Source organism: Melopsittacus undulatus, chromosome 1 (genome assembly GCF_012275295.1).
Source record: "Melopsittacus undulatus isolate bMelUnd1 chromosome 1, bMelUnd1.mat.Z, whole genome shotgun sequence".
NCBI lineage: Eukaryota > Metazoa > Chordata > Aves > Psittaciformes > Psittaculidae > Melopsittacus > Melopsittacus undulatus.
Genome location: NC_047527.1, coordinates 127,276,456 through 127,302,560, shown reverse-complemented (window position 1 = coordinate 127,302,560; position 26,105 = coordinate 127,276,456). Strand labels below are relative to the sequence as shown.

Here is a 26,105-nt window from a genome sequence, read left to right as displayed (position 1 = left end):
ATTTTCTTCAGTATTTAATTATAAAATAAATATTTCTAGTGATTCATTGAGCATATGCAGAGTGTGTAGTCAACATGAAAAAACAAGACAATAAAATTAATAATTAATTGCAATAGTTCTACTATAACAGGCCTTAGACTGAATGATTTCCATTTTGCCATATGTAGAGCAATATGCATCAAAGACAAAAATATATGTTTAACCTGTTGTTTGTCTTCTCTAAATATTGCTGTTTCATAAATAACTGCATGTTGCAATACCTTTGATATTTTTATCTCTTCTGCTTATTTGCTGTTCAGAGTACCCCAGATTTTTTTTGTTGACAGCATTGTATAGCAACCATCATGATATCAGCAAAACCTGCAGAACAGGTTGAATATAGTTTTTTAATTAAAAAATAAACCAACAAACAAACAAACAAGCCCAAAAACCCCTTAGTGCGGTGCTTCTCAGATTTATTGGTCCAGGCTTCACTTAAGCTGGATAAAAATTTTATGTAAAAACCTCAGGGACTGAGTAGTATTGAAGTCTCCACTTGCTTTTCATGACTGTTCACCCCAGAAGGTATCTCAAAGAATGAGAAATTCTACCTGCAGGGGTGTCTGGGCTGGAAGCTGAAAGGATGGCCGGAGTCTGTGCAGCTATATCCATTACTGTCAGCTATTAAGTCATTTTGTTATTGAGAATATGTAATGTCAAGGTCCCCGTAACCAAATTCTAAGTTAAAACTACCATAAATATAGCTATACAATATACTGTTAAATACTCAGGTTTTCCTCTGAGCTGGAGTCATTGTAATCCTCACTATAAACCAAGGACTTGACATGGCTCCTACCTATTTTTGTCATAGTTTCTGTACTTCTGACTGTCTTCATCTACTCCTAATTTATTCTCTCTACAGACTCAAAAATTCATTTTTAACGTTCAAGTAAATAATAAAATGTAATGTTTTATTAAATGTTATTTTACCAACAATGAAAAATTACTTTCTCTTTTTTTTCAGTTACGTCCCTTGGCTCATATTTGGAACACATTTTGGGCCACACCTGGATTCTGCAATAAGCTTTCTGTCCTATTCAAAGGGCCAGGCTGGGGACCAAGCAAGCCTAGACTTGGCCTTCCTGAGGAAATCCCAGTGGTAAATAGAACATGCACAGGCTTTCGGCTTTGTGTAATTTTCTTGGACCTCTTAATGCTACTGGATCAATATTAAAAACTCTACACATGCTATTTGAAATTAGCAAATTAGCAGTCATAAAGCATAGGGGAAGATGAAATGGGAACAGAAACCGAAGGAAATTAATGGTTTATCTGTGTGTTTTTACTTGAAGGGAAACATTTTTTTTTTATTTATCTTTTCATTATTCATTTCCTGAAAAGATTTCAAAACTGCTCTATAGGGTATGGTACTTTTTCTTTTGGCTGTTAACATACACACAGAGAGCATTAAACTCTGTCTCACACTAGGTAGTACATAAATCTGATAGTGGATAACCTTTGTACAATTATCTACGTCCCTTAATGTTTTTTGTGTTTGTAAGTATAAAGAATACTAAGAAATAGCAGGCTGGAGTAGGTCATTGTCAAAAGCTATTACCTGTTTTGCTTCATACAGATCACTGGAAAAGAAGTTCCCTTCAATCCAAGTGTACCAGTTTATCTTGATTGCTATGCAGTTATACATTTTGCTGTAATAATGGACTTATATACTGAACTTCTTGCTGCTGTGAATGTAAGTAATCTCTGTCTTTATAAGACAGCATCTCATGCTAACAGTTGCATCACGCACAACATGTTTAAGTAATGAATCATTGAGTAGAGGCTCTACAGCCTGACTCATATCTTATTTAAACTATTATAATAACAACTAGATTCTGGAAAAAGAATCAACGTAAATGGATAAATACACCATAATAAATATATAATGTTTTACATTATTTATTAAACATTATTTAGTAGCCATTTCAATTAATTATAGATGAATATGCTTAAGTTAAGCAATTAAACAAAAAAAATAATGTATGTTCCATAGAAGACATATATGTGAGCTTTAACTCTTAGGACCTCATGAGAGGAAAAATATACCTCGGACATGAAACTATGTAGATTTTAAGATGTCAAGGTTGTTCATATTGTTAATTACCCAGGCTTCAGAAGGAAGATTGCAAAGGTTTTGTCGTGATTGAAGATGGAGAGCTTGGTTCAAAACTGGAGTTCAAAATTGGAGGAGCACAGACTCAGGGCAAATCCTTTTTCCAGTTTTGAACACAGAGCAGCACTGATAGAAATAGACCAGGAAGAGGCACATATTTACCACCTTGCATTTGGGCTGATAAGATCTCCCATGTAAGATGTTCCTCCATCGATTCCTGGCAGTCTGTGAAGGTGAACTATGAGGCCACTTCTGCCTTCAAGAAGCAGGACATTAACTGCTACCATGGCTTCAGCCTTCCAACCTCCTTTTCATTCTTCCAACCTTGGCGACTCTTCTTTAATAAAGCTAAGATCTTCTAGTTATGAAACATAATTTTAATACATTTAATATTCCCACAAATCAGTCAAAGACCTACCAAAACAACACAAAATTCTATCATATGGATAAAATGCTCTTGGGCCTTCTTCTTAAGCCCTTTCTAAGACCACTTTGGTTAAAGCCTTGTATTTGTGTCAGTCATGTTGCCACAGGCATTCTGTCAGGGTGACAGGGGCAACCTGGGTTCTTCAGTCTCTGCTTGCCGTCAAAGCTGCTTTGTCCCAGCACAATCACCTGATGATCTCTGACCCTGAGCTAATGGTGTTACTGTCCACTGCCCACCTTGATGGACAGTGCAGGACAGCACCCCTGCCTGCCACTAGCCCCATGCCCCTTCCCCAGGGACCAGCCCCACACACTGCACCCCAGTGGCTTTGCCCATGACCAACATGACTGGATCCAGCCAAGAGGCAGATTTCTAGAAATAAGTGTTTTTCACATAACTGGCCGCGGTCATCCATAGAATCATAGAATACTTAGGGTTGGAAAGGACCTTAAGATCATCTAGTTCCAACCCCCCTGCCATGGGCAGGGACACCTCACACTAAACCATATCACCCAAGGCTTCATCCAACCTGGTCTTGAACACTGTCAGGGATGGAACATCCACAGCCTCCCTGGGCAACCCATTCCAGTGCTTCACCACCCTCACAGTAAAGAATTTCTTCTTATATCCAATCTAAACTGGATAGTTTAAGTTTCTGCTATTAAACTGCTGTTTAAGTTTGAACCCGTTACCCCTTGTCCTGTCACTACAGTCCCTAATGAATAGTCCCTCACCAGCATCCCTGTAGGCCCCCTTCAAATACTGGAAGGCTGCTATGAGGCTTCCATGCAGCCTTCTCTTCTCCAGGTTGAACAGCCCCAACTTTCTCAGCCTGTCTTCATACGGGAGGTGCTCCAGTCCCCTGATCATCCTCGTGGCTCTCCTCTGGACTTGTTCTAACAGTTCCATGTCCTTTTTATGTCGAGGACACCAGAACTGTACACAGTACTCCAAGTGACGTCTCACGAGAGCAGAGTAGAGGGGCAGGATCACCTCCTTTGACCTTCTGGTCACACTTCTTTTGATCCATGAAAGATCCCAGAAGATTGCAGAGCTATTTCAAATCTTGTCTGAACATTGATGTTTTGGTCTTCCATCTGAGGTATTCCTCTTGTATTCCAGAATGAGAAGGACAGGAGAAGGTCTCTGCCTGCAGTAATTTCTTGGTATAGGAGGCAGCAGGCTTATAGCAGCTCTGGCAGCTCCACATATACTAGCTGCTATAGCCCTGTCTCCCCCCACTGCTCCATTTTTGGTTAGATGTAGTGTGAATAGCACATCAGACCAATAGAATGATGCAATTTTGAAGAAAAGTTTAAAGAGTGTTTTACATAGCGTTCTCAATATCATATAAAAGGTATCTCAGACATACTCTTCTGATTAATACAAAGTTATTCTACACATCGTGTTCACCCCTATAAAGGGTCATGCTGCAACTGCAGGGAATTCGAAGATTACTAAACTGTCTGAGGCTTAGTCTATTCTGAGTATTTTTGAAGACAGGAAATTAAGACAAAGGTAAGGATAAATATCTCCAATGTATACAAGATATACAATATGCGTTATTGCCAATGTTCTTATATTGAGAAATGCCTCTGAAAGACTTTCCAGATATGATTCTAGATTCCTACATACCAGAAGCAAATAATTTTTGCATAGGGATCAAACTGGGGGGGGGTTTGTTCTGTTGATTTTGTTTTTGCTTTGTCTTTTTTTACTTTGTTGCCGTTGCTTTTAGCATTGAGAAGTAAGGAGTCTGCTCATGATTTTTTTCTTATTTTATTGTTTTCTCTTTTTGTCATTTTCTGGTTCTGGAAGGAAAAATTGATGGTCCAGATTATTTTCTCTTCTGATAACTGCAGCTGTTTAAGAATAAGTAATAAGGGAAGTTGAAAATGCACCCAAGCCCAGATGATCACTAAATTCTTTCAGTCCTGTAGGAAATATCATCAAGATCCGCCATTTATGGACTTACCATAGAAACCAGCTAGAAAATTCTGTGCACAAAACTGCCATGTAATAAGGTAGTAAGGAGAAGAAAAGAAGGAGGAGAGCACAGGCGCCTAGAAGCACCTCGTCTCAGGACATAAACTTTTAGCGTGGGTGTAGAAAGTGCTGGTCCCAAGGCAGAGTTCCAGCATCACTCTGCAGTATAATAGGGAAGCTGTCATGAGAAGGAAGCCTGCATATGAATAACTTTACTTGGCAAAAATCTTTCTTCAATATCAGTTTTCCACTACACTGAGTTATGAAATGTCTATGGATACAACTGGAACTTTCTGTCTGGCTATGAATTATGTCATAACTGTGGCATAGCTCCATAAATGGAGACAGCTAACTGTTTTCCTCATTTCTAGGTATAAGTTCCATTTCATAATAGCCATAAGACACAGCACACAGCTATTACATTTCTCAAGTGATTACAGTTGCGCAGTGTTTGGTCTCACGCCCTGTAGAAGTGTTAAATTTCTCTATCTGTAAAGAGCAGCCATATACCGTCTGTCTGAATGACCTACATTTAACTTATAAAGAAAGCAAAACAATAAAGAACAAATATATATTTTCCACAGGAGAAAGCATGCAGTGTTTATTTTCTATATCGTGCTCTGCACTGCATCCAGAGAGTAAAAATTACTTCTGAGATCTGCACATCTATATCTGATCCAAAGCTCCTTGAAGAAATGGGATTTGGATCAGTCCCAGAGAGAGTGCTAGGAGTGTAAGACTGCAGAACATTCAAAGTGAAAGTCTCATAGTTCCAGAACTGCATGTATCACATAAATCAAAGTGAAATGTACCTTAAACACATTTTGCAGTGTCTTTTTTAGCTTTTGATAGATACTGTAACATTTATTGGGCTTATAATGCTATGAATATGTGAGCAGTTTCAGTTAAAGAAAAAGTAGTAAGGGATAAGATAGATCTCAAAATCTGAGAACCCAAATAATATATCCATTCAGCAGGACATAAGCAATTACTATATATGGAATATTGCTAAGTGTTTTTAGTAATTCTAAGTTAAAATAAATTCATAGTAAGACACCTAACGTTACCATTTTCATAGAGTTGTATTAGCATAATTCATTTGAATGTTGAAAGTGTCTGATGTATGACAGCAGGGCCTCTGTTAACTCATGAAACGTGCTGACGTCGTTCCTAGCAGTCCTTTTGAAACACTGAATTCACCAGGATAAGAAAAAGCATCTATGTTATTCTTCAAAGGGAATAAATCAATCTGAGTTCTTTGAAATATTAAAGTCAAAATTGAATATTTCAATGTTCATCTAAATACGTATTTGGAATAACACGTTTACTTCATTTAAATAAATTATTTTTTATTTCTAAAAAAACATAAAATAATAATATGGCATTCTGTTGATTACAAAAGCATTTCTCAAATTCTATAACAACCCCCTTTTTATAAAGGCTCTGAGGTATTTTTAAAGCTTTCAATGAAATCGAAATCCAACAGAAATATTTTTTTCTGTTTGATTACAGCCAATAACCACATTGCAAAGTTGTGGCTGACTTGTGATTGGGGAACCTGCTGTGGTCACACAGGCTTCTCTGTTTATACAAATACTCCAGTATATAAATACTAATTTATTTTATATATACATCCATGCATATTATGTTTAAGTGGAATGAGGGTGCTGGCACTAACAAATGTATAAAAGACACATTCTTTTCACACTGCAAATTGAAGTGTGTAGGTTTAATATATGATGTTTACTTTAGTGATATAACCCACTGAGTATTTTGTTGATTTTGGTAGAGTAATGCCTAGAAAATGGATGCTTCTGCTGCCAGTATCCACTTCATAGGGTGATACATGTTTGAAAGTAAATAAAAAGAATCAAGCAGCGTGTAACTATACCACTGGAGCTGTAAAGAGAAAGTTATGGAAGCAAACGAATAATGCTAAAAGTTATGCCATGTGATTTGTTTTCTAAAAGCTGTTTTTCCCAAATGGCATTATGATGTATTTCACCACAAAATTCTTGGTACTCCTTGACCAAGAACACATTTTTTGCTGTATGTGAGAGTGTTGCGTTTATCTACAGTGAAGGGTAACTTATGCCTTCCTGGTTCCCAGTAAGGCTTTATGTCTCACCTTTCATCACTCCAGAAAGCTGAAGACATGGGAAGTGGAAGGCTGCAACACTGTACTCAGGCATTACAGTGCCATGTATCTGTGTGAATGTGATGATAGTGCCACTTAACTCTGCAATTAACTGTAACCTGTGGGTTGTTCTTTAGGGTCCTCCAGTCCTTCACATTCTGAGCCACAGGTGGCATTGGACCATATGAAGTTTTACAGACAGCTAGTGTTGAAAATGTTATGGTTCAAGTAGGAGAGCATATGAAAAGAAATGCAAATTCACCTGAAAAATAAAATCTGTAAAATATGATTGTGCATGGCTCAGGTAGTTACTATGCCAAAAAAGTGGTAATGGGTTGAAACTTAAACAGCAGAGGTTTAGATTGGATATAAGGAAGAAATTCTTTACTGTTAGGGTGGTGAGGTACTGGAATGGGTTGCCCAGGGAGGTAGTGAATGCTCCATCCCCGGCAGTGTTCAAGGCCAGGTTGGATGAAGCCTTGGGTGATATGATTTAGTGTGAGGTGTCCCTGCCCATGGCAGGGGGGTTGGAACTAGATGATCTTAAGGTCCTTTCCAACCCTAACTATTCTGTGATTCTTTTATAGAGCACTTTAACGATTTAAAGATAAAGGCTTTCTTGTATTTGAGTTTAATTTTCCTAAATTACAAAGTTGCTTTAGTTCTTTGGATTTACTAACATAAATTAAAATGTATTTCTATTTTTTTTTTCTTCTGGAAATCCATGTTTTAAACTGAACTGCAATTTATTAATTCCTTTCAAGTTCTTTATCTATGCTTTTTTTTTTCTGTGTTTAGATAGATGTGGAGAGTCAAATGAGAAGTCCAGGCTCAAATTTTGCACATCTTAGAGAAAATGCGGAATATAATTTTGCAGGATCACACTCCATATTCTTGTGTTCAGTCTTTTCTTTCTTTGTGGAGCAAAAGCTGCAATCTGAATTGCAATATTAGTGTCTCTATCAAACTTATCGTATTTCAGGGTCAGTCAGTATCAATATAATAGAACAATAATACTAAAAATTGCTATTGTTTCCTGAAAATATGTTAACTTTAAAATACTTGTTTCCTACTCTTCTAGAAATAGCAATTGAAATATATCTTTAAGCAAAGAAAGAAAGAAAAAATTAGTTAAAGTTATGAGAGAAACCCCTAAAATATGACCCCAAAGTGCCTGCTTTGGCAAAGTGTTTCTATCATCCACTCAAATCCAACTCTTCGTGCGGGGACCAAATTTAGCCTCTAGATTTGCGGTCTACTGAGTGACAAGAAATATAATCATTCAGAAGGTGCTCTCTCTCCATTGATTACAGAGAAAGCCTGGGTTTATAACATGTTTTTAGGCACTTCAGTAAACATACTTAATGTAAGGTAGAATTAATCAGCATCTGAGTTTTTTGAAACTGGAACACAAGAAAACCCAGCTACCTAGGACTTGGTAACTGATTGTCTAATGCTAGCCAGTTTGGAAACACTGGGAGGGCTGAAGAATGTAAAACAATACAGCTCTTTTGAATTAGAAACTGGAGACACATTCATAGCAAGTGCTGCTGGATTCTTCCTGAAGACACATACATTTGTTGTTTCAAAACCATTGCAGGTTCATTTGTCTTCCATGAAGTGCAGTTTTAGCCACATGTTGCATTGTGACTTGCTTGAAATCTGGATTTGATGCTCAGTTGTTTCTCCTTCCTAAAGGGGATACAAAACCTTATGTTCCTTTCCTCAGAATAGTTCCCTACCATTGTGGAAACATTTGTAAGGCAGCCTGTAGAAGCTAGTGCATTGCACTGGGAGCAAATCAAAATCAGACCTTAGAAGGACTATGTTTTAAAAAAGGTATAATTCTCCAACTTAAAGATGAGGATAGTCTCTAAGAAAAGAAGTCTTGAATTCCAGCCCTAGTTCCCTGACAGACTTCTTTATTTCACAAGTAACAATCATTGAAAAACATATCAAAACATTTTTTAAGAAATTCATGGATGAATTCCCTCATGCCTGTGACAAAACATGCTCTTCTTCATGCACTTCTTGAATTTTTGTCTGATCCAGTTTCTACAGGAAGCTGAAGTGGTAGTTGAATTTACTGTAATTAGATGAGCAGTTTGAGAACTTCTAATTTTATTAAACATAAATAGAGTCTGTGCCTGATTTTTATAAAAAAAACCCTCTCCAAAAATGTTGTCACTTCAGAACAAATTGCTTCATGTTAATAATGCAAAGCCTTCTAAACTTAGAACATCTGTGGGATTTTCAGATTCTAGAAACTGAAGCTTTCAAAAAGAAGCACCCTCAATTTAATCTTTTGTTGAGAAATTTTAAAAAGTCTGCCTGGATTTCGCAAACTAATTCCAAATGATACAAACCTTGATAAAGGATTATAAGCCCACTCGAGTGAGAATCTCAGCACATAGCTACTATACTGAATCACCCCCCAGGTTCAATCTCCAGCTGAATATCCTATCTCCAGTGGTGTGCCAATAGCATATGCCCGGGGTAAGATCATAAGAAAAGCATAAAAATATCCTTTCTCAAGGTCTACACTTAGGTAGATGGTGGCAATCATCCATCTGAGGTTTTGCAAGTTTATCATGAGGAGGGATGAAACAGATTGGGAACACAGAAATGCAGCAATGAGCTTGATATATCCTCGTATAAATCTGTGCAACAGAGTGGCTTGACAGGTGTCGTTTGTGGGAAGTGTGTTCTGGCTTGTAAACTGGTGGGCTGCTGTTTAGCTTGCATATTGCTGGGATTGTGGAATTTTGTTTTTCAATAACTGCTTCTTAAGGATATCTAAGTAGGTGCTTGTGATTCTTCAGTAAAACAACAGAAACCTGCCCCAACTGAGTGTGTGGTTTGATGTGTTTTACAAACATGGGCACTGTAAGTTCACACAGCTGTAAAATTTGAGAATATCCTCTTGTGGCCTCCCACGCTCACAGATACTTTAGATCTCTTTGAGGGGTAGGGGCCACCACCAAAGGAAGGTGGGCATTTAACCAAGTGGGATTTATTGAAATCAGGGCAGGCATGCCTAGATTTTTATTTTTCCAGTGCCTATAGTCTTGAAGTGCAAGATGCCGTTCATAAACCTTATTGCTATTGAAGCCCAAAAGGATTCCTGTAACTCAGCCAGATCCACTACTTTTGTTTTGGGCTTTTTTGTTGTTTTTTAAATGAAGAAACAAAGGCTTTTCAAAACTAATATTTGAAAGGAAGTCAGGGAGGGAACAAGAAAACTGGTTAAATATTTGATTTTCAAGGGCAGCTGTGTAGAATACATAAACATTTAATAAATGAAAAGAAAAAATCAAACTTCACAATGAAAATAATATCTGTTTTCCTGAGTTTTGTTTATATAATTTAGATTTAAGTCCTCATCCAAGTACTAATACACTTATTAATGTTTGAAAGGGTTTTAAATCTGATTGAAGTTAATTATATGAGTTGAAGCATTTTGCTGAATTGGAACCAAGTGTCAAGTTGTCATAAAGGGACAACATTAATTTTGTTTTTTATTAACTATGGTCATATTGTCATGTCATATGAATTCTTACTCTCATCAATGTTTTGTTTTGGCATCCAATGAGATTTAAAGATGACCATTTTAAAGACCTGGTAACATAAAAGGAAGAAAACTATGAGGACTGCTGGGATTTTTATCTAGAAATAAGTTTGTTCCCTCTTGAGTAAAGGCATAAGAGAATCAAGTAATTTCGGGAAAACACGTTGTGCAGAAGGGAGTATCTTAATCATTATTTTAGACATACAGCATTCAGGAAACAGCTGTATGTAGCACTCGAGGCAAGTGTGCTATGCAGAGCAGGTATCTTGGTTGTAAAATTTAAAGTAACAGATTTCTTTAAAAGCAGACACTAATATCACTGACTGAGGAAGCTGAAGCTACTGTTCTGTTAAAGCTGAATTTCTCTTCAGATAGTTTCTCTACATGAATTCTTTGTATACTTTTTAACAGATGTTATCACAGGGAACTGTTCTCCTGAGAATTGGCTTTATCATTCTTTCCCTGGCCTGTTTGGGACTACTTATAGAGAACAGGTAAGATACAAAGATAAATATAGATAGAATCAAATATGTATGTTGCTGCCTATTGACTAGAAAATAGCATATAGCTAGCCAGCACCTAAACCTAGGAGTGTTCCCATACCAATTACCAGTTTATCTATTGTCGTTTGCAGAAAAATTAGGGATGGGCTACTCACGTCTGTTCTTGTATTTGTTGGGTTCACATCTCTGGGTCTGAGACTGGCAGACCAGTGAGACCTGCAGGCTGTCCAAAGGGCTGCTCAAGCTCACACAGCAACCATATTGTGTCAGTTCTGTGTCACATGCTGTAGGTGCCAGATACAGTGGTGGTATATGAAAAGCACACAGTGTAGCTCAGAGTAGACACAAAATCATATGAAGAATGGTGCTAAGACTAAATTTAATGAGTAGAGATTCAAATCAAATTGGATCTTGAATATATCTGCCCAGTGAGATGTACAGTATGGATGTAGTCCATACAGGCAATATGACCCTACAGAAGAGTAAATATCAGCTACAGTTTCTTACGAAGAAGCTATTTGCCCTGCCAAAGCAGAATTGTGGGATAGAAGCTTCCTTTGAGATTGAGGTACCAGTTCTTCTTTGCATGTGCTGGTCATTATGTTTTCAGAAGGAAATTCCTTTCACTCACATGGATTAAACAGTTTCTTTCAGGGTAGGTAAAAATCTGTCAATATAACAAGGATGTGTATAGCTTAGGGAATTAAGAATGTGAATTAGTAAAACTTCACAGAAATACACTTCTGAAAATATTCTGGACTATTTATGTATCAGTGTTCAGTATTGTCAAAAGACAATTGCTATGTATGTGTGAGTATTCTCACTCCCAGCAAATTCAGTTTTACAAGTCCATGTAAGGTGTATACTATAAAAACTTAACTATAAGGTTAAGAAAGACAACTTGGTATAAGTGCAGGACATGAGATTATTTCTACATTCTTTTTTTCATTCAAGTTATCAAAGAATAAAAGCTTGGATATTAATCTGAAGAACTTCCCATTTCTAGGCCTAAAGCAGGAATTTTGGAAATCATCCGCTGCTTAGTCTTCATGGGTGCGTACAAACTTGACTACTTCAAGAGTCAGTTTTCTTCCTTGGGCTATGCATATGAGGTAAGACATTTATTATGAAGTGTCTATGCTGATGACTCTAGATTTTTTACCTTTTTAGGAAAAGCTGAAACATTAATATTTTGCTTCTGCATATTATTTTTATATTTAATTATAATAATTAATGATTCTATTAATAATAATTAAATAAACATATAAATGTTTGGAAGCTGGATAGTCGTAAATATCTAATATTTTGGTCTGTACTTATACTGTACCTCAATACAAACTGAGGCCACTTATAACAATAGGATACTGGACTAAATAGGCCTTTGCTCTGATTAAATATGATTGCTTTTGTGTTCTTAGGATTAATTTTTATCTTGTCTTTGACTTGATTTTTAATCTATTGTTGTGGTTTAACCCCAGCTGGCAATCAAGCCCTACACAGCCACTCACTCTACCCACTCATGATGGGACGAGGGAAGGAACTGGAAGGGTAAAAGTGCAAAATCATGGGTTGAGATAAAGGCAGTTTAACAGGTAAAGCAAAACCTGTGTGTACAACCAAAGCAGAACAAGGAATTAATTCACCACTTCCCACGGTCAGGCAGGTGTTCAGCCATCTTCAGGAGAGCAGGGCTCCATCACCTGTAATGGTGGCTTGGGAAGACAAACGCCATCACTGCAAACATACCCCTAAACCCCTCCTTCTTCCTCCAGCTTTATATGCTGAACATGGCATCATATGGTATTGGACATCCCTTTGGTAAGCTGGGGTCAGCTGTCCTGGCTGTGTCCCCTCCCAACTTCTCCTGCACCTCCAGACTGCTCGCTGGCGGGGAGCTGTGGGGAGCAGGAAAGGCCTTGACTCTGTGTAAGCACTGCTCAGCAGTAACTAAAACATCCCCATGTTATCAGCATTGTTTTTGGCACAAATCCAAAACATAGCCCCACACGAACTACTAGAAAGAAAATTTACTCCACCCCAGACAAAACCAGCACATCTACCTTTTTCTTATTTTTCATTACAGTTGGTATTTCATAATAACTTTGTTAATATTATCTGAATTAAATAACACTGAGTAATTAATATGGTTCTGGTTTGAATAACAATCCCAAACTACTCAGTTCTGGTTACCAGCAAAGACAGTTATCAGCAGGATTGTGAATGAGTTGCTAGACTAGTAGACCTGTTGTCAGAAAGTTACGTTTTGGCTTAAAATCAGAAAAGAATGAAATAAACCAGTAGGGACTGAGTTTCAAACCAAGTTCAAAATGGTTTCTTTGATTTGAAACATCTGCAAAATTTACAGCAACTTTCCTAATTTGAGGTTTCTAGTAGTAGGACTGATTCTCTTGCTTTTCTAAGAGTTCAGGCAATAGGCAAATGGAAAAATAGCTTATGCTACTGTGGGTTTTCTGATTTTTGTTTGGGGTTTATTTGTTTTTTTTGTTTGTTTTGTGTTTGGTTTTTTTTTTGTCATTTTACTTTGGATAAGAAACAATAACTACCAGGCAATATTTAAAGATAGATAAATACTGTTAATTAAGCATTGGATTGCTTTTTTTTTCCCCACCATATTATTACATTGTCAAAGTTCTGGTATATAAATCAAACAGTTCTTGAATTCCTTTGATAAGAGTATGCCAGAACTCAGCAGACGTTTTAAGCATTTTGCTTGCTTAAATATCATTTGGAAAATGTTTTCATTATTTACTGAGTAGCCTACTACAGTCATTAGGCTTGAAGCAAAGAATTCTAAAATTTGGCAATTAATTCTGTAGCCCTTAAGAGACAGCTCTCAGGCTTGAATTATTTGGCTATTCTAACTGCTTTTGGGGAGAATAACATGTCAAAATATACATGTTGAATTTAAAAAAAAAGAATTAATGCACCAGCCTTGCTCATGTGTGTTTGTGCATATGTGAAAGCATCTCTTACTAAGAAATTAGTAAAAGTAAAATTATCAGATTGTTGTTTCTATTGTTTGTAGGGAACTAGAGCTTCCTATTCTTTCAAGTATAAAGTAATATGAAAAGGATCTTGTTCCGACATTAAAATTTTAACTTTATTGCCATCTTGAGTTCTTCCCTATTGTATTTTTCTATCCTTTTTTCTGTCTAATGGTTTTCCTTTTGTCACAGAATCATAGCATGGTTAAGGTTAGAAAGGATCTTAAGATCATCTAGTTCCAACTCCCCAGGCATGGGCAGGAACATTTTCCACTAGACCAAGTTCTTCAGGGCCCTGTCAGACCTATCGGTGCTTTATATTATACTTCCCTATTTTTCTTAGTCCCTTGTTTGGAATGGACTAGGTAGTCCATTTTTGATAAGAAACAGGAGTAACTTGCTCCTCTCTTACCCTCACTGCCCAGCTAATTGTGTTAGCCAGCAGGTCTGGCTTAGGCAGCTGAGTTTTTCTTTGGTGAAGTGATGCAGCTTGCTGTGGAGCAAGAAACATTGCTAATACTGAGGCTCAGGGAAGGTGGAAGAAAAATGAAGCCAGAGGTGTGTGAGAATGGACTTCCGTTTTTGCTGAAGGTACAATATGGTTGTTCACTGTGTCAGGTCTAGTAAGTACAGTATTGGATATATTGATACTTTGAATTTGTGTTTACCTGCCTTGGTTACATAGGAAATTTGTGTATTTTTTTTCCTGATTATATAAAGATATTGTTCTCCCTGCTATTATATTTGAAGTCATTCCAAGATTTACATCTGGGGGTCTCTCCTGGTGTCCTTTCCTTCAACAAGACAATAATTTGAAATTATTAGAAAAGGATTAGAAAAGTGACCTCTTTAATTCTCATGGGAGGTGGAGCAATGCACGCTTCTGAGCATGCATTTTCTGATCCTTGTGTAGTATTTCATATGGATGGTTAGGTGAAAGTAGCAGAGGTTTTTTTGTTTGTTTGGGTTTGGTTGTATTTTTTTTTTTTAAGAAAAAAAGTGATGTTTGTGGAAATTTTTAGATCTTAAAAAATTGTTGCTTGAGTGGAGGCCATTGAAAACCTTGATGTTAGGGGGGCAGAGATATATTTGACTGGTTATAAATAGACAGGAAACTGATAAACTAATGTGTTTCTGCTTGAGGATCTCTGCTACCTCATCCTAGTTAGTTTTCTTTAGGCTGATTACTTCATGCCTGTGTAATGTGATGATCATGTTTATTACTAAAGCCAAATTATTTTCTGTCAGACTGGGGATGGAGTCTCCCAACCGCCTGGAGTCTCCTAACCACCTGGAGGAAGCAGGAAACATTGCTTGTGTGTTCAGTTATGTGACAGTTCAGCAGGCACGATATGCAAAAATAAATCTGTGATGATGGTGCACCTCTTCAAAGTGTTTCCATCCAAATGCTATGGTTTGGCATCGGCCAACATATTCCATGAGCTGCTTTTGGTCAAGCACTGGCTGCTATTTGACAGCAGTACTAATGAGGAGCAAGTAGAAATAAGAGACATTGACATGTTGTTGGAACTGGTCTTAAATATTTTCACCAACTTCTCTCATAGTGGCTGCAACTTGAGAATGACTATCAAGTTAAGGGGCTAGAAGTGAGGAAGCTGGAGGAGGTAATGCAGATGTCTGTCTTGATGGGCTTGTTTATCTTGTACCTCTGTTTCTGCTAAGACTTTGTATCTGCTAGTAAATCTCACCCACACTCCTCTTGCACTGCAGCTTCATGGGGTGCCTTCATGGTGTGCACTGGCAGTCATGTATTAATTTACGGGTATGAAGGAAAAAAATCTAGGAAAAAATTCATTGGGGAAAAGAGGGGAAAAGAGAGGTTGTATACATGTGTGATATTTTAAATTAATAACTTATTTTCTATTTTATGTGGGCATGCAGGGCATTAGAAATGTAACCAACTTTGGAAGAGATATAGAATCTTGTGCTGCAGGGTATAGTTCAGCCCATTACTAATGAATGCAGAAATTAACTCGGTTGTGGTCAAATTGTTTATTTACTCCTCCAGAGTATCTAAACTTGGTAGATGCAGCTGTTCCAAACACTTTTGGTGACAGTACTCTGTACCAAATGGACTGCTTCTCTGATCTTTGATGCAATTCTAGTATTTCTTATGAGTGTGTCAGCTAATTTGTCTGGATAAAATATATAATATCCCTTTATTAAAGAAGTGATTTGCACTGTATTCTGTGTCCCACAGCAGTCCCTCTTAATGTGATATATTACCACACTACTCATTTCTGCTTTCATCATACAATGACTTGCTGTTAGCTCACTTGGTTCTTAGTGTAATTTACCAGCATTAGAATATTGACTTATGAGTTCTGACTTACAACAAACATTTACTCATAAGAACTTATTTCCACATAGATGATAGTTTTCTGCTCTGGAACATTTTTCCTTGGTCCCTTGTTATGATCATCTGTGCTACTTTTCAGGGAGCAGCATATCCCATATTTGGTTTCCATTAAGGTGAAAGCTCCATGCCCTGCACGGTGATTTATGACCTCAGCATTTATGCAGTCTCTGTGCCTTAACTAGATTGGCTGGTGTATTTTTAATGTATTTGAGAAATGAAGCTGGGGATGGAAGGAAACTCTACTGCCTTATGATAAAACATCTTGTCAGCACACATGGAATTAAACAAACACAACTTGTAATCTGTATTTTCTATGTTAGCTTCATTCAGAAAAGTCTGCTATACCATGCAGTGTATCCCTGAGACTGGACTTTTAATATTCTTGACAACTTCCCTAAGGGGAATAATGTCCCTTAGAAAAAGTCACAGTAAAATCTGGCAGTAGATTAAGTTAGTTTCCACTTAGGTGTGACAGCAGAGTCATTACTGATTTTAGGCTTAGACAGTTTGAGAGTCAGCTTCACCACCATCAACTAAAGATTGTGATGTATAGTTCCAGATGCTCTGGCCAATTGACCGTAAAATTGCTCTGCATTTCTGGCAGAGCAGCCAAGCTGGAGCTTTTAAAATCTCCACTCCCCAAGCTCAACACCCTCCCCCCTCTGCTTAAAAGCTGCTCATTATTCTTCTTCTGCCCGCTGATCTTAGCAAAAGAAAAACTTCTGGAATCAATTAGAAGTGTCTGCACTTGATGAGATTTGCACGTGAGTTCGGAATTGCGAGGCTTTGATAGTGTCAGCCAACAGCTGCAGTTTCAGGTGGTAAAATCGGGGAAGGAATTTTCCAGGGTTTATTTACAATCATAAAATAAAACAAAAATCAAGACAAGTTGGAAACCATCTAATGTGTCGTTAAAATGAAGCCTGAATTGGGTTATATGTTTATTTTGTCTGAAAAAAAATAAACTGCTGGTTTATTATCAGGATCTTTTCAATTACCTTGCAATTATTAGGCTGTATAGAGTGGTTGTAATAAAATGCAAGCTATGGTCTGCTTGCTGTAGTTTTAACTATGAAAGAGGCATCTGCTGTTACTTTTGTCACTTTAATTGCTTGACAAGACAAGGAGGTAGTCATACTTAATAGAAGTCAAAAGCATGCAGTCAAAGATGAAGCAAAGGTAGAACTCTTAAGAAGATACATATCCACACCTATTGTCTGAAATTTTGCATTTTTCTCTGTCAGCACTCACATTGATACTTGTAAAGTTTATTTTCTAACCTTTCTTAGCCCAAAGAAGTTACTGATTGGCTTGTATCTGTATGTAATGTTTGCATTTTAAGTATAACAGCCATGCCACATGAAATTATTAATGATCAGTTATACTTTTAAGTGTGTTTTTGTAAAAAATGAAACTGCCATTTCACATATGTTGTTTCTAATTTGCATTGCAGACTGGTTATGCTTAAAGCATTTTTTTTCTAATAGCAAGTAATGCTACAAACCCCATCAAAGTGCATTCTTTTCTACATCATAATAACACATGGATAATAATAGAAATCTCCATACCAGTGGATTGCTTCACTGATATTAATCCCTGGTGACAACTGAGATACTCCACATGGGTAGATGTTTCTGTCTGTGTAATTGCAGTTCCAGTACTGAAGTATTAACTGACTTTTTGTTGATTAATGGACAAATGAATATATTTCTTTCATACCTAGATTTCTTCTGTAGAGGTAGTACTGGTAGAAAAACTAATCTGTAGAGTAACTTTGGTATTTTTTTCCTTGCTTTAAAGAGCTTAAAAAAGTAATTCCAATGAAGGAGTGCTCAGAGAGTGCCTTGTTTGCAGTATTAGCCATTTGTGTAAGCACAGAGGAACCTCTGCGTCACAATATGAACAGCACTGGCATATGCTGGAGCGAGAGGCAGACGCAGAGACAGACCTGCACCATTTGTATTGTGTAGGATTGATGCAAAGGCAGCAGACTCATGTTTCCTATGCTTGCAGAGCCAGTGCTTATGATCAGTTTACACTCTTACACATTATACATTCAAAGTGGATTTAAAGGTATAGTGCAAAGCACATTAAGGTATTACAGTCTCTAAGAGTCAAAGGCAAAGGTAAGATAGGTTATTGCTGCATCCTGATTGAAAGACACTGGCTTACTTGCATGAGGTTTCCTATCCACCCATACAGTGAGAGGATAAGAAGAAGACATGTCCTGCATCTCTCAGACTGTGTCCCACATCCATGCTGAGCATCCCCAAGTGGTGAGCCTTCCAGCCCTGCCATGCCTAGCTGCTGCATGTATGTGTGTTCTGTGGCCTGTCTTTAGCTTATCAAACTTACTTGCATGTATGTTTATTAGAACAACCTGATATGCAAAATTAGTTGACTTTCCAAAAATTGTATGGTCTGCCACCAGAACTATTGCAACTAGCAAGCAGGAATTTTCCTAATCTTAAAGGGAGGAGAGCTGTACCTTCAAAGCCGTGAAGGCAGATGGCTTAGTTTGAATTTTATCCTCAATATGACAAGCAGAGGGATTGAATTAGCTTTTAGGAGATGACAGTTTTAATTAAGCTAGCTATTTCTGATGTGGAATAAATCTAGGTTTGGCAGATACGTGGTGACCACAAAGAACCAGCCTAGTATTTAAAGAATTTTGGAAATTTTTGTCTCACAAGATTTTAAATAGAGAAAACTTAAATGCAAAAAAGACGTGCAGTCCAGGGTTACCCAGTTTATACATTTTACAAGGGAAATGGAAGTACAAGATTCTTGTTCCCATAAATGTCCCTTCCCACTTCTGTAACAGTGAGCAGAGGATGGCAGCTGTGAAAACTTTGCATTTCTGGAACAGAATATCTGTGTAAGACCCATAGAATCAGCCATTGCCATTGGCCATTGCAAAGCAAAATCAATACCTGTATTTAGAAGGAATTAACTGAAAATATTCTGTAATGTATTCTACTGGAATTGAGCAAAAGATTTTTTTTTTTCAATCATCAGTCTGTATTCAGAAGTTTCTTATGAGCAACAGGGAAAGTAAAGCGTAGTAAATTTAGGCCTTTGTTTTTCTAATATCAGCACCTGAAATAACCACAGAGTCCGAAAACTAGTTCATGACATCTGGGCAATTGCATGCTAAATTCTAACCAGTGCCTCTTGTCTAAAGTGGGCAATAGATCAATAAGATAAAATCAAGCCATTATCTTTGCTGTGATTTGTTTTCTGCCTTTTTATTACTGCCTTGTTATATCATTCCTTTGTACTAGTTCTGTTTTCTATGATGTTTAGAGTGAGGGAATATAGAGAAAGCAACAATACTATATTTATTTTATATTTGGGTATTACACAAGGCAAAGAGAATGTTTCAGAATTTCTTTCTCTAGCCAGTGCCAAATAAAAATTGCCTGATGAAAGAAGATTAGCAAATGCTATGTTTAACAACTGATTCCCACATGCAGAACACACAAAACACTTTGTATGTTTAAGAGTTGGAAATAGGTGTTATGGGAAAAAAGTACATGTAAAGCTCTAGTTATCACTTGAAACTAAGGCAAAATAATGCAGCAACCCCCTATTGAGTCTGGGAGTGATCACATCTGTCCTGACAGAGTTTGTTTGGTTTATCTTCATGTGGAGCCCATGAAATGTCTGGAATAGGTTGTTTATTTTGCTGATTGGAAGCTAATATGCAGTTGAAAATGCCTGGGTTTAGTTTGAACATTTTAGATTGCATTGGAGAAAAGGATGATATATTTTGTCCTTAGCTATTACCTGAATTAATTGCAACTATAAATCTCAAAGTATATTTATTTCTCTTCTTGTGGGTATCATGTAAGTTAGCTACAAAGAACAGTCAGGTATTAGGAAACAGAAGTGGTGGTTAAGCAGGATGTTAAGAAGTAGAATCTGCCTGTTAACTGCACTGTTTTATATCTATGTGTCTCTATATCTATCTCCACTTTCCTTTATCTGGGAACAGTCTAGTTAGATGATAATATCTTAAGGCAGATACCTGCCTTTGTGTGTACAAAAAAGGGTCTACAGAGCTTCTGTGCACTATGTAAGCATTGAATAGAGCTGCCATCATCCCAGTTAAGTTCCTTGTAAATTTTTGTTCCTGACTTTGAGTGAAGCCTACTGAACAGTTGCCTTGTTTAGAAAACTCATTCTTTAGAAACTCTTTTTCTTTAGAAAACATGTTGTCTTCAGCTGAGTACTCTAATTTTAGTATCTTGTTGGGCTGTGCTTGCTTTCAATGAAACTGTTGGACTATACTGAGTCTATTCCAAATGTGTCCTCCATACTATGTATGGATTATAATTAGCTCCTGGGGTTACCTGAGGCTTATTAAAGTGCATCCCCAGACTATAAAATGTGTAAAAAGTCAGGAATTCAACTGTCAGACTTGTAAATTTGACCTAAGCATGTGTTACCAAGATACCAACAACCAAGAAGAGCTGCATAAATTAAAAAAAATAGGGAACAACTGGATAAATGCAGTTCTTAACTTGTTCCCTCTCTTCCTTTCTTCCTTTTTGCTTCTCTTCCTTTTTTTTTTTCCTGTCTTATATATGAAAAGGGAAAAATAGTGAAAGGGAGTGGAGAAGAATCATATGAGGACTTACACAGAAAAAATTATTTTAAAAAAGCCCTGAAAAATAAAAAGGAAAAGAAATCACTTATGGGGAATTTCCAAAAAGGAACAATTTTAACCAGTTTTAGCAGTTTTGTATTTTCATCCTAGCCCAAGATTTCTGATCAATTCTGTTTACTCCAGATAGAATTGTTTCTACCATTTTATGGCCCTCTGTCAGTAACTGCACAAGAGTGAGCATATTTTGTTCTATCAATGTGCTGAATATTTGAATTGGTCAGTAAAGACTCAGCAGCTCTGCTGGAGTCTCAAACTGCCATTGCCCAATATGCTCTGCCCTGTTGACTCAAGTAAGAGAGCGCTATAGGAAATCTTTATTTTCTGGTTCACTAAGCAGGATAAAATAAAGATATAAAATAACTTAAGGTTCATGAAAGCTTTTGCAAAATAAAAGACAAACAAAAACAAGTGGAACGTTAGAGGCAGGTACTGGGACTATTTCATTCTACTTGGGCTGACACACCTTTTTTTTTCACTTTACGGCTGTTTGGGTTTTTTTCCCACTATTATAAAATAACGATCAAATGTCAGAGGTAAGTACTGCCTGAAACTAAACTGTCTCATTCAAACTTCTCAGTTTAAAATAAAATCAAAAGCCTTCAACTTTCCATAAATTCATTTATCTTGAAATTATGTATTTCAAGAAATAAATTGTTTGATATTGTTGAATTGATCTCTACTTCCAAGAGCAGAGAGAGTTAATAGAGTGCTTTGTCTGAATATATGAGGATCTTGCCATTGGAAGTAAGAAGCATTCAATTAGCAGAGGGAAACTAGATATTAAAAAAACCAAACACTGCCCAAGTTTTAACAAAGCCCTTGGTATTGGTAGAATATTAGGGCCTGAGATTCATATCAGCTTTTACACACCATGATTTTTTTCTGTCCTTACATGTTACTCTAAAGTAGTTCACTTGAAACAGATAATTCTAGAGTAAGGAATTCTCAGTAGAGACTTTATGAAGATCTTTGAAAATGATTTATTAAGGAGCTTGAAGGAGAGCTGGTTACGTATATTGGGCTTTGAGAAATAGTGTGTCTGGTTTATATGTATATGTAGTGCATAGCTATCAATGAATTATATTAGCGAACAAGAAACAAATTTAAATGGTAGCACAATATATTAACGTATAACTTTTAATCAGATTAACACTGTATAAATTGACATTACAGTGGGAAATAAAGTTATTTCCCACTGTAATGTCAATTTATACAGTGTTACTCTGATTAATAACAGCGATAGAACAAATGTAGTTTTATAGCCTTCATTTTTATGTGAATTGGTGCCATCTTAATTTGATGGTTTTGAGTGTCTTGTTGGAGCATTTATCACTTTCTAAGCATGAACTAATTTCTGCCAAATTCCAATAGAAAGTCTCAATCCACAAGATTAATCAAATCTGCTTTTTCCAGCAATATAAAACTGACCATTCCATTCCTGGTTAGTAGAGAGTTAAGAAATAGGAAAACAGGGTCTTTAGTGGATCCAGGTTTACTTTTTTGGCTTTGTAAACTCAGTGGCTTTCAGAAGTTATTAGGATTAAATAAAAATCAAAAGCATCAGATTGCAAAACTAACAAAAATAGTAGCTGTGAAAGCAGCATGCAAGCAAAAGTGGTCCATTTTTCCTGAACAGTCCACATAAAACCTGCCCAACCAACATTTTACATCCTCTGCTCTTTTATTTTGATCTTTGTGGAGATCAGGTTCCGTGGTCTTCATGATTTTATTTTGTGTTGTAATGTGCAGTAGTCCATACTATTAAACTCTACAGAAAAACATATTGTGACTGTAAAATCTACATATGTTAGACTGTGTATGTTTGGGCATATATGCCAGTAGTTTCAGAGAATCCATAATGCACTTGGCAGAGGAGATTCTGATTTTCACAAGTGTTTGTATGGACAAATGTTTGCCTTGTGGCTTAGAGTCTTTAGAATGCAAACCATCTTTTGAAAAGTTGTGTTTGAAAGGGAGCTGTGTTTTTGGCTTAATTGCTAAGAAACTGAAGCTGTGCTTAATACCTTACAAAAGAAATAAATGTAGGTCTGCTGAATATCCATCTGTTTGAATAAAACTCGACTAAGACAGGTCACACTTTTGCCATCATCTAAGGTACAGCCTTCTTTGAGGGAAGGACTTGGAAATTGGTGACTGTTGTGTATTATCAAATGCAACATTATCCTTTGTTGGACACAGTATGCATATTCAAATATTAGCCAGCTTAAAAGCTGAGAGGAAGAAAATGGGTGAAGAAGGGGAAGGCAGACATAACAGACACTCTCCAGTCCATGCAGGGCACAGCTGCTCCAAAGGATACCCTAATGATCTGAGAGAGAGATAGGGTAAGGATGTACATTCTCCCAAACTCCTTTTATTACTCCCTTTGTAAAGGAACTGGACGACAAGAAGTTGCCTATGTGATCCCATTTCTGCAATACTGTAAAATTCAAACTTTGCATGGATAGTGGGAGATGAGAGAAGAGCCTTGGGTTTGTATAGCATTATCTGTACAGCTTACTATCTGTACATCCTTCCAGGCCTGGCTGCTCCAATTTATAAAAAATTTATGTATGTCCTTGCAGACAGATTATCTCTCTGTAGTCTGGAGACAAGGTTGAGAAGCTATGATTGTATTTGCTGTAGGCACATGCTAATCTTATTTCATCAGGGCTCATGAGTTCCTGAATCAGTGATTTAAGCCTAAATGTGGTGCTGGATTATTGTTTTGTCCCAAAACTGCAGAGGGGACATTACTGTTGTTCATATTCATTAGCAGAAGTTTTCTCCCTTAAAATTTGTATGAAGTCATCAAACTGCAGGTTCAGCTAATGTTATACTAATGCCAGGCAAGAATGCTGTATGACTTTTCTCCAGCATCATTTCCCTATTATGTTTAATGCAGTCCATCTTACTGAAACCAAAAAGCTAGTGCCAGTACACCTCTTAAATTATTCTCAAGCTGCCAGCTGTGCCATTTGACTTTGATCCTTTCTTTCATGGTAATTGTCATGCTGAAATATAAAACTAAAATATATTCTGCATTAAGTGCCACCTTTTCATACTTTTAGAGGATATTTGTCTTGATGAGATTTCTGCAGTTTTTACGTGCTATTAATAGTCTTCTCTATGTGCTATTGCTGCCATCAAGTGTAATTATATAATTATGCATGTACAGTAATTTCTAAGGAATGCCAGCTCTCTGGAGCTAATTCTCCTCTAGCATTTTCATACTGCTTAGCTTAAAAATAACACTTAGCCTTACATGAAATGCATGAAACACTTTGTTGTTTTATTTTAATGGGAGCTAAAAAAATGAAAAATTCTGGTTGAATATGCACTTTGAAGTATGTTGCTGAACCTAACAGATTGTCTTGTTATTAGATGAAATTTGATATTTCACTTACTTCCTGTTTTGTTTTCACTGTTAAAATAATTGAGAGAAGTCATTAATGTAAATAGATCTCTTTGCTAGCACAAACAATTATGTTCACCTTATAGGTGTTATTACACACTCAAATAATCAGCTCTAAAATATTCTTTTGGCCAGTCTGGTTTAAAAAAGAATGCTTTCCAAATATAAAAAATTAGATTATTTCTGATTAAAGTATTTAGAGAGGAAAATACTTTTCAACTGTTGCTTTAGTGCTATAGGTTTCTCATAGTTAACATTTGGCTGGTTTTGACCTTTGCTGTGTAAAGGAAGTCCTAAAGCACCTTGCTGTCCTTGCACTCTATAGTAGCAAATCAGTATTTTAATGCACTAATGAGAGGCTGGACTGTGAGTAGCAAAATGCTTCATTACTACAATCACTGTTTGCAATGTGTTTCTTAAGAGTAATATTTCCCTTATTAACTGTGATGTCAAACTAGTTGGCATCCAGGTATTCTAAAGGTTGTTCCAGACACTATTAGGACCCAGAACAAATGATAGTCCTGTTTCCAGGCATGTACAGGTAAAAATGCAAGAAAGGCAGCAGATGAATGTGGATAAGCATTATGACCATTAGAGAAGAAATCACAAAATATATCTATGAAAAACTGAACATGTTGATAATGAGAGCTAACAGAATTAGCTCAGGGAACTGAGATATACTGAAAAGATCCTTAAAATTATGAAAATTAAGGAGCCAAAGGAAATTTATACAGACAGAAATAATGTAGCCAAAGGGGTGGTCTAAGACACCAGTTTATTTCACTAGCATTCTAGGTGGACATCAGTGAGTTATAAAGGGTTTTGGCAGAGAGAACTGCTATGTTGGAAATATAAGAAGACAAGGGCCTCCATGAGTATCATAGATGCATGAATGAATGAGACTCAGGTATATTGTTAGAAACAGATCTGAATATGTGGATATGAGGAATCTCAGGAGAGATGGAAATCAATAATATTATATAAACAGTGGCAATGATTATATCTAGAATTATAGAGAAAGAAGAAGGCAAAATTTAGTTGGAAACAGAAGAGACAAATAATTTAAACTGTATTTAACCCAAGCTGACAATCAGACACACAATAATATTGAGAAGGCTGTAATTTAGTTGGTGGGGGAAGGGGAGACACTTAGAGAATAGAGTGGGATCTCCACAGAGATGATAGAATTTGTGCTTGGGGTAATAATGTCTAGAAGGGTACAAAAGCAGGACAGAGCTTTGAGAAAAGCTTGGTGTATCTGAGCTTACATGATGGCCTAAAAACCTGATGTATCTACTGAGCCCTACATAATAGCATAAAATAAACTTTATATAAGATTCTCCTGGGTTCAGCTGTAGAAAATACTACACAATGGACCTTGATTAAAGAGAAAAATATAGAAATGTATTTTATTTAAATAAAATAGTCCAAATATATAACAGATTAATAGACTTATCCTGTCTGAGTTCATGGTCATGAGACTTACTAATTTTATTCTTTTTTTGGGGGGAGCACATGAAAATTAAGTTTTCTGACATGTGGGACTAAATGTGATCCCTGGTCATGCTGCAACTAGGAGAGTGCTCTAATGCTGCAAACAGATTTTGATGTTATTGGAAGGAATTGACTGAGGATTCATCTGTGATATAGCAATGGTTCAGCCACCAACTTATTCTGCAAAAGCAGGAATAAATTGAAGTTGTGTTGAGAATTCACTAAACAATCATTGTGACAAATCAATAGCCAGAAGAATTGGAGATCAAGATGCTAGAAAGGAGTTAGCTCCTTGCTCTTTGGCATTAGCTGTCCTGGCGGATGCACATAAAAACATGTAGACACTTCCCTTTAATATGGGAAAAA

The 26,105-nt window shown here is 36.7% G+C and overlaps 1 protein-coding gene across 1 annotated transcript in view; it reads left to right on the top strand.

The window, feature by feature from the left end:
* The window catches only part of AGMO (alkylglycerol monooxygenase), a 190,317-nt gene that overhangs the window by 100,064 nt on the left and 64,148 nt on the right, over positions 1–26,105 (top strand). Inside the window, exons 9-12 of the mRNA XM_005153053.3 lie at positions 1,004–1,138; positions 1,616–1,732; positions 10,682–10,764; positions 11,780–11,885. Of these exons, the coding sequence (XP_005153110.3) occupies positions 1,004–1,138; positions 1,616–1,732; positions 10,682–10,764; positions 11,780–11,885 (441 nt within the window). The remainder of the gene's footprint in view (positions 1–1,003; positions 1,139–1,615; positions 1,733–10,681; positions 10,765–11,779; positions 11,886–26,105) is intronic.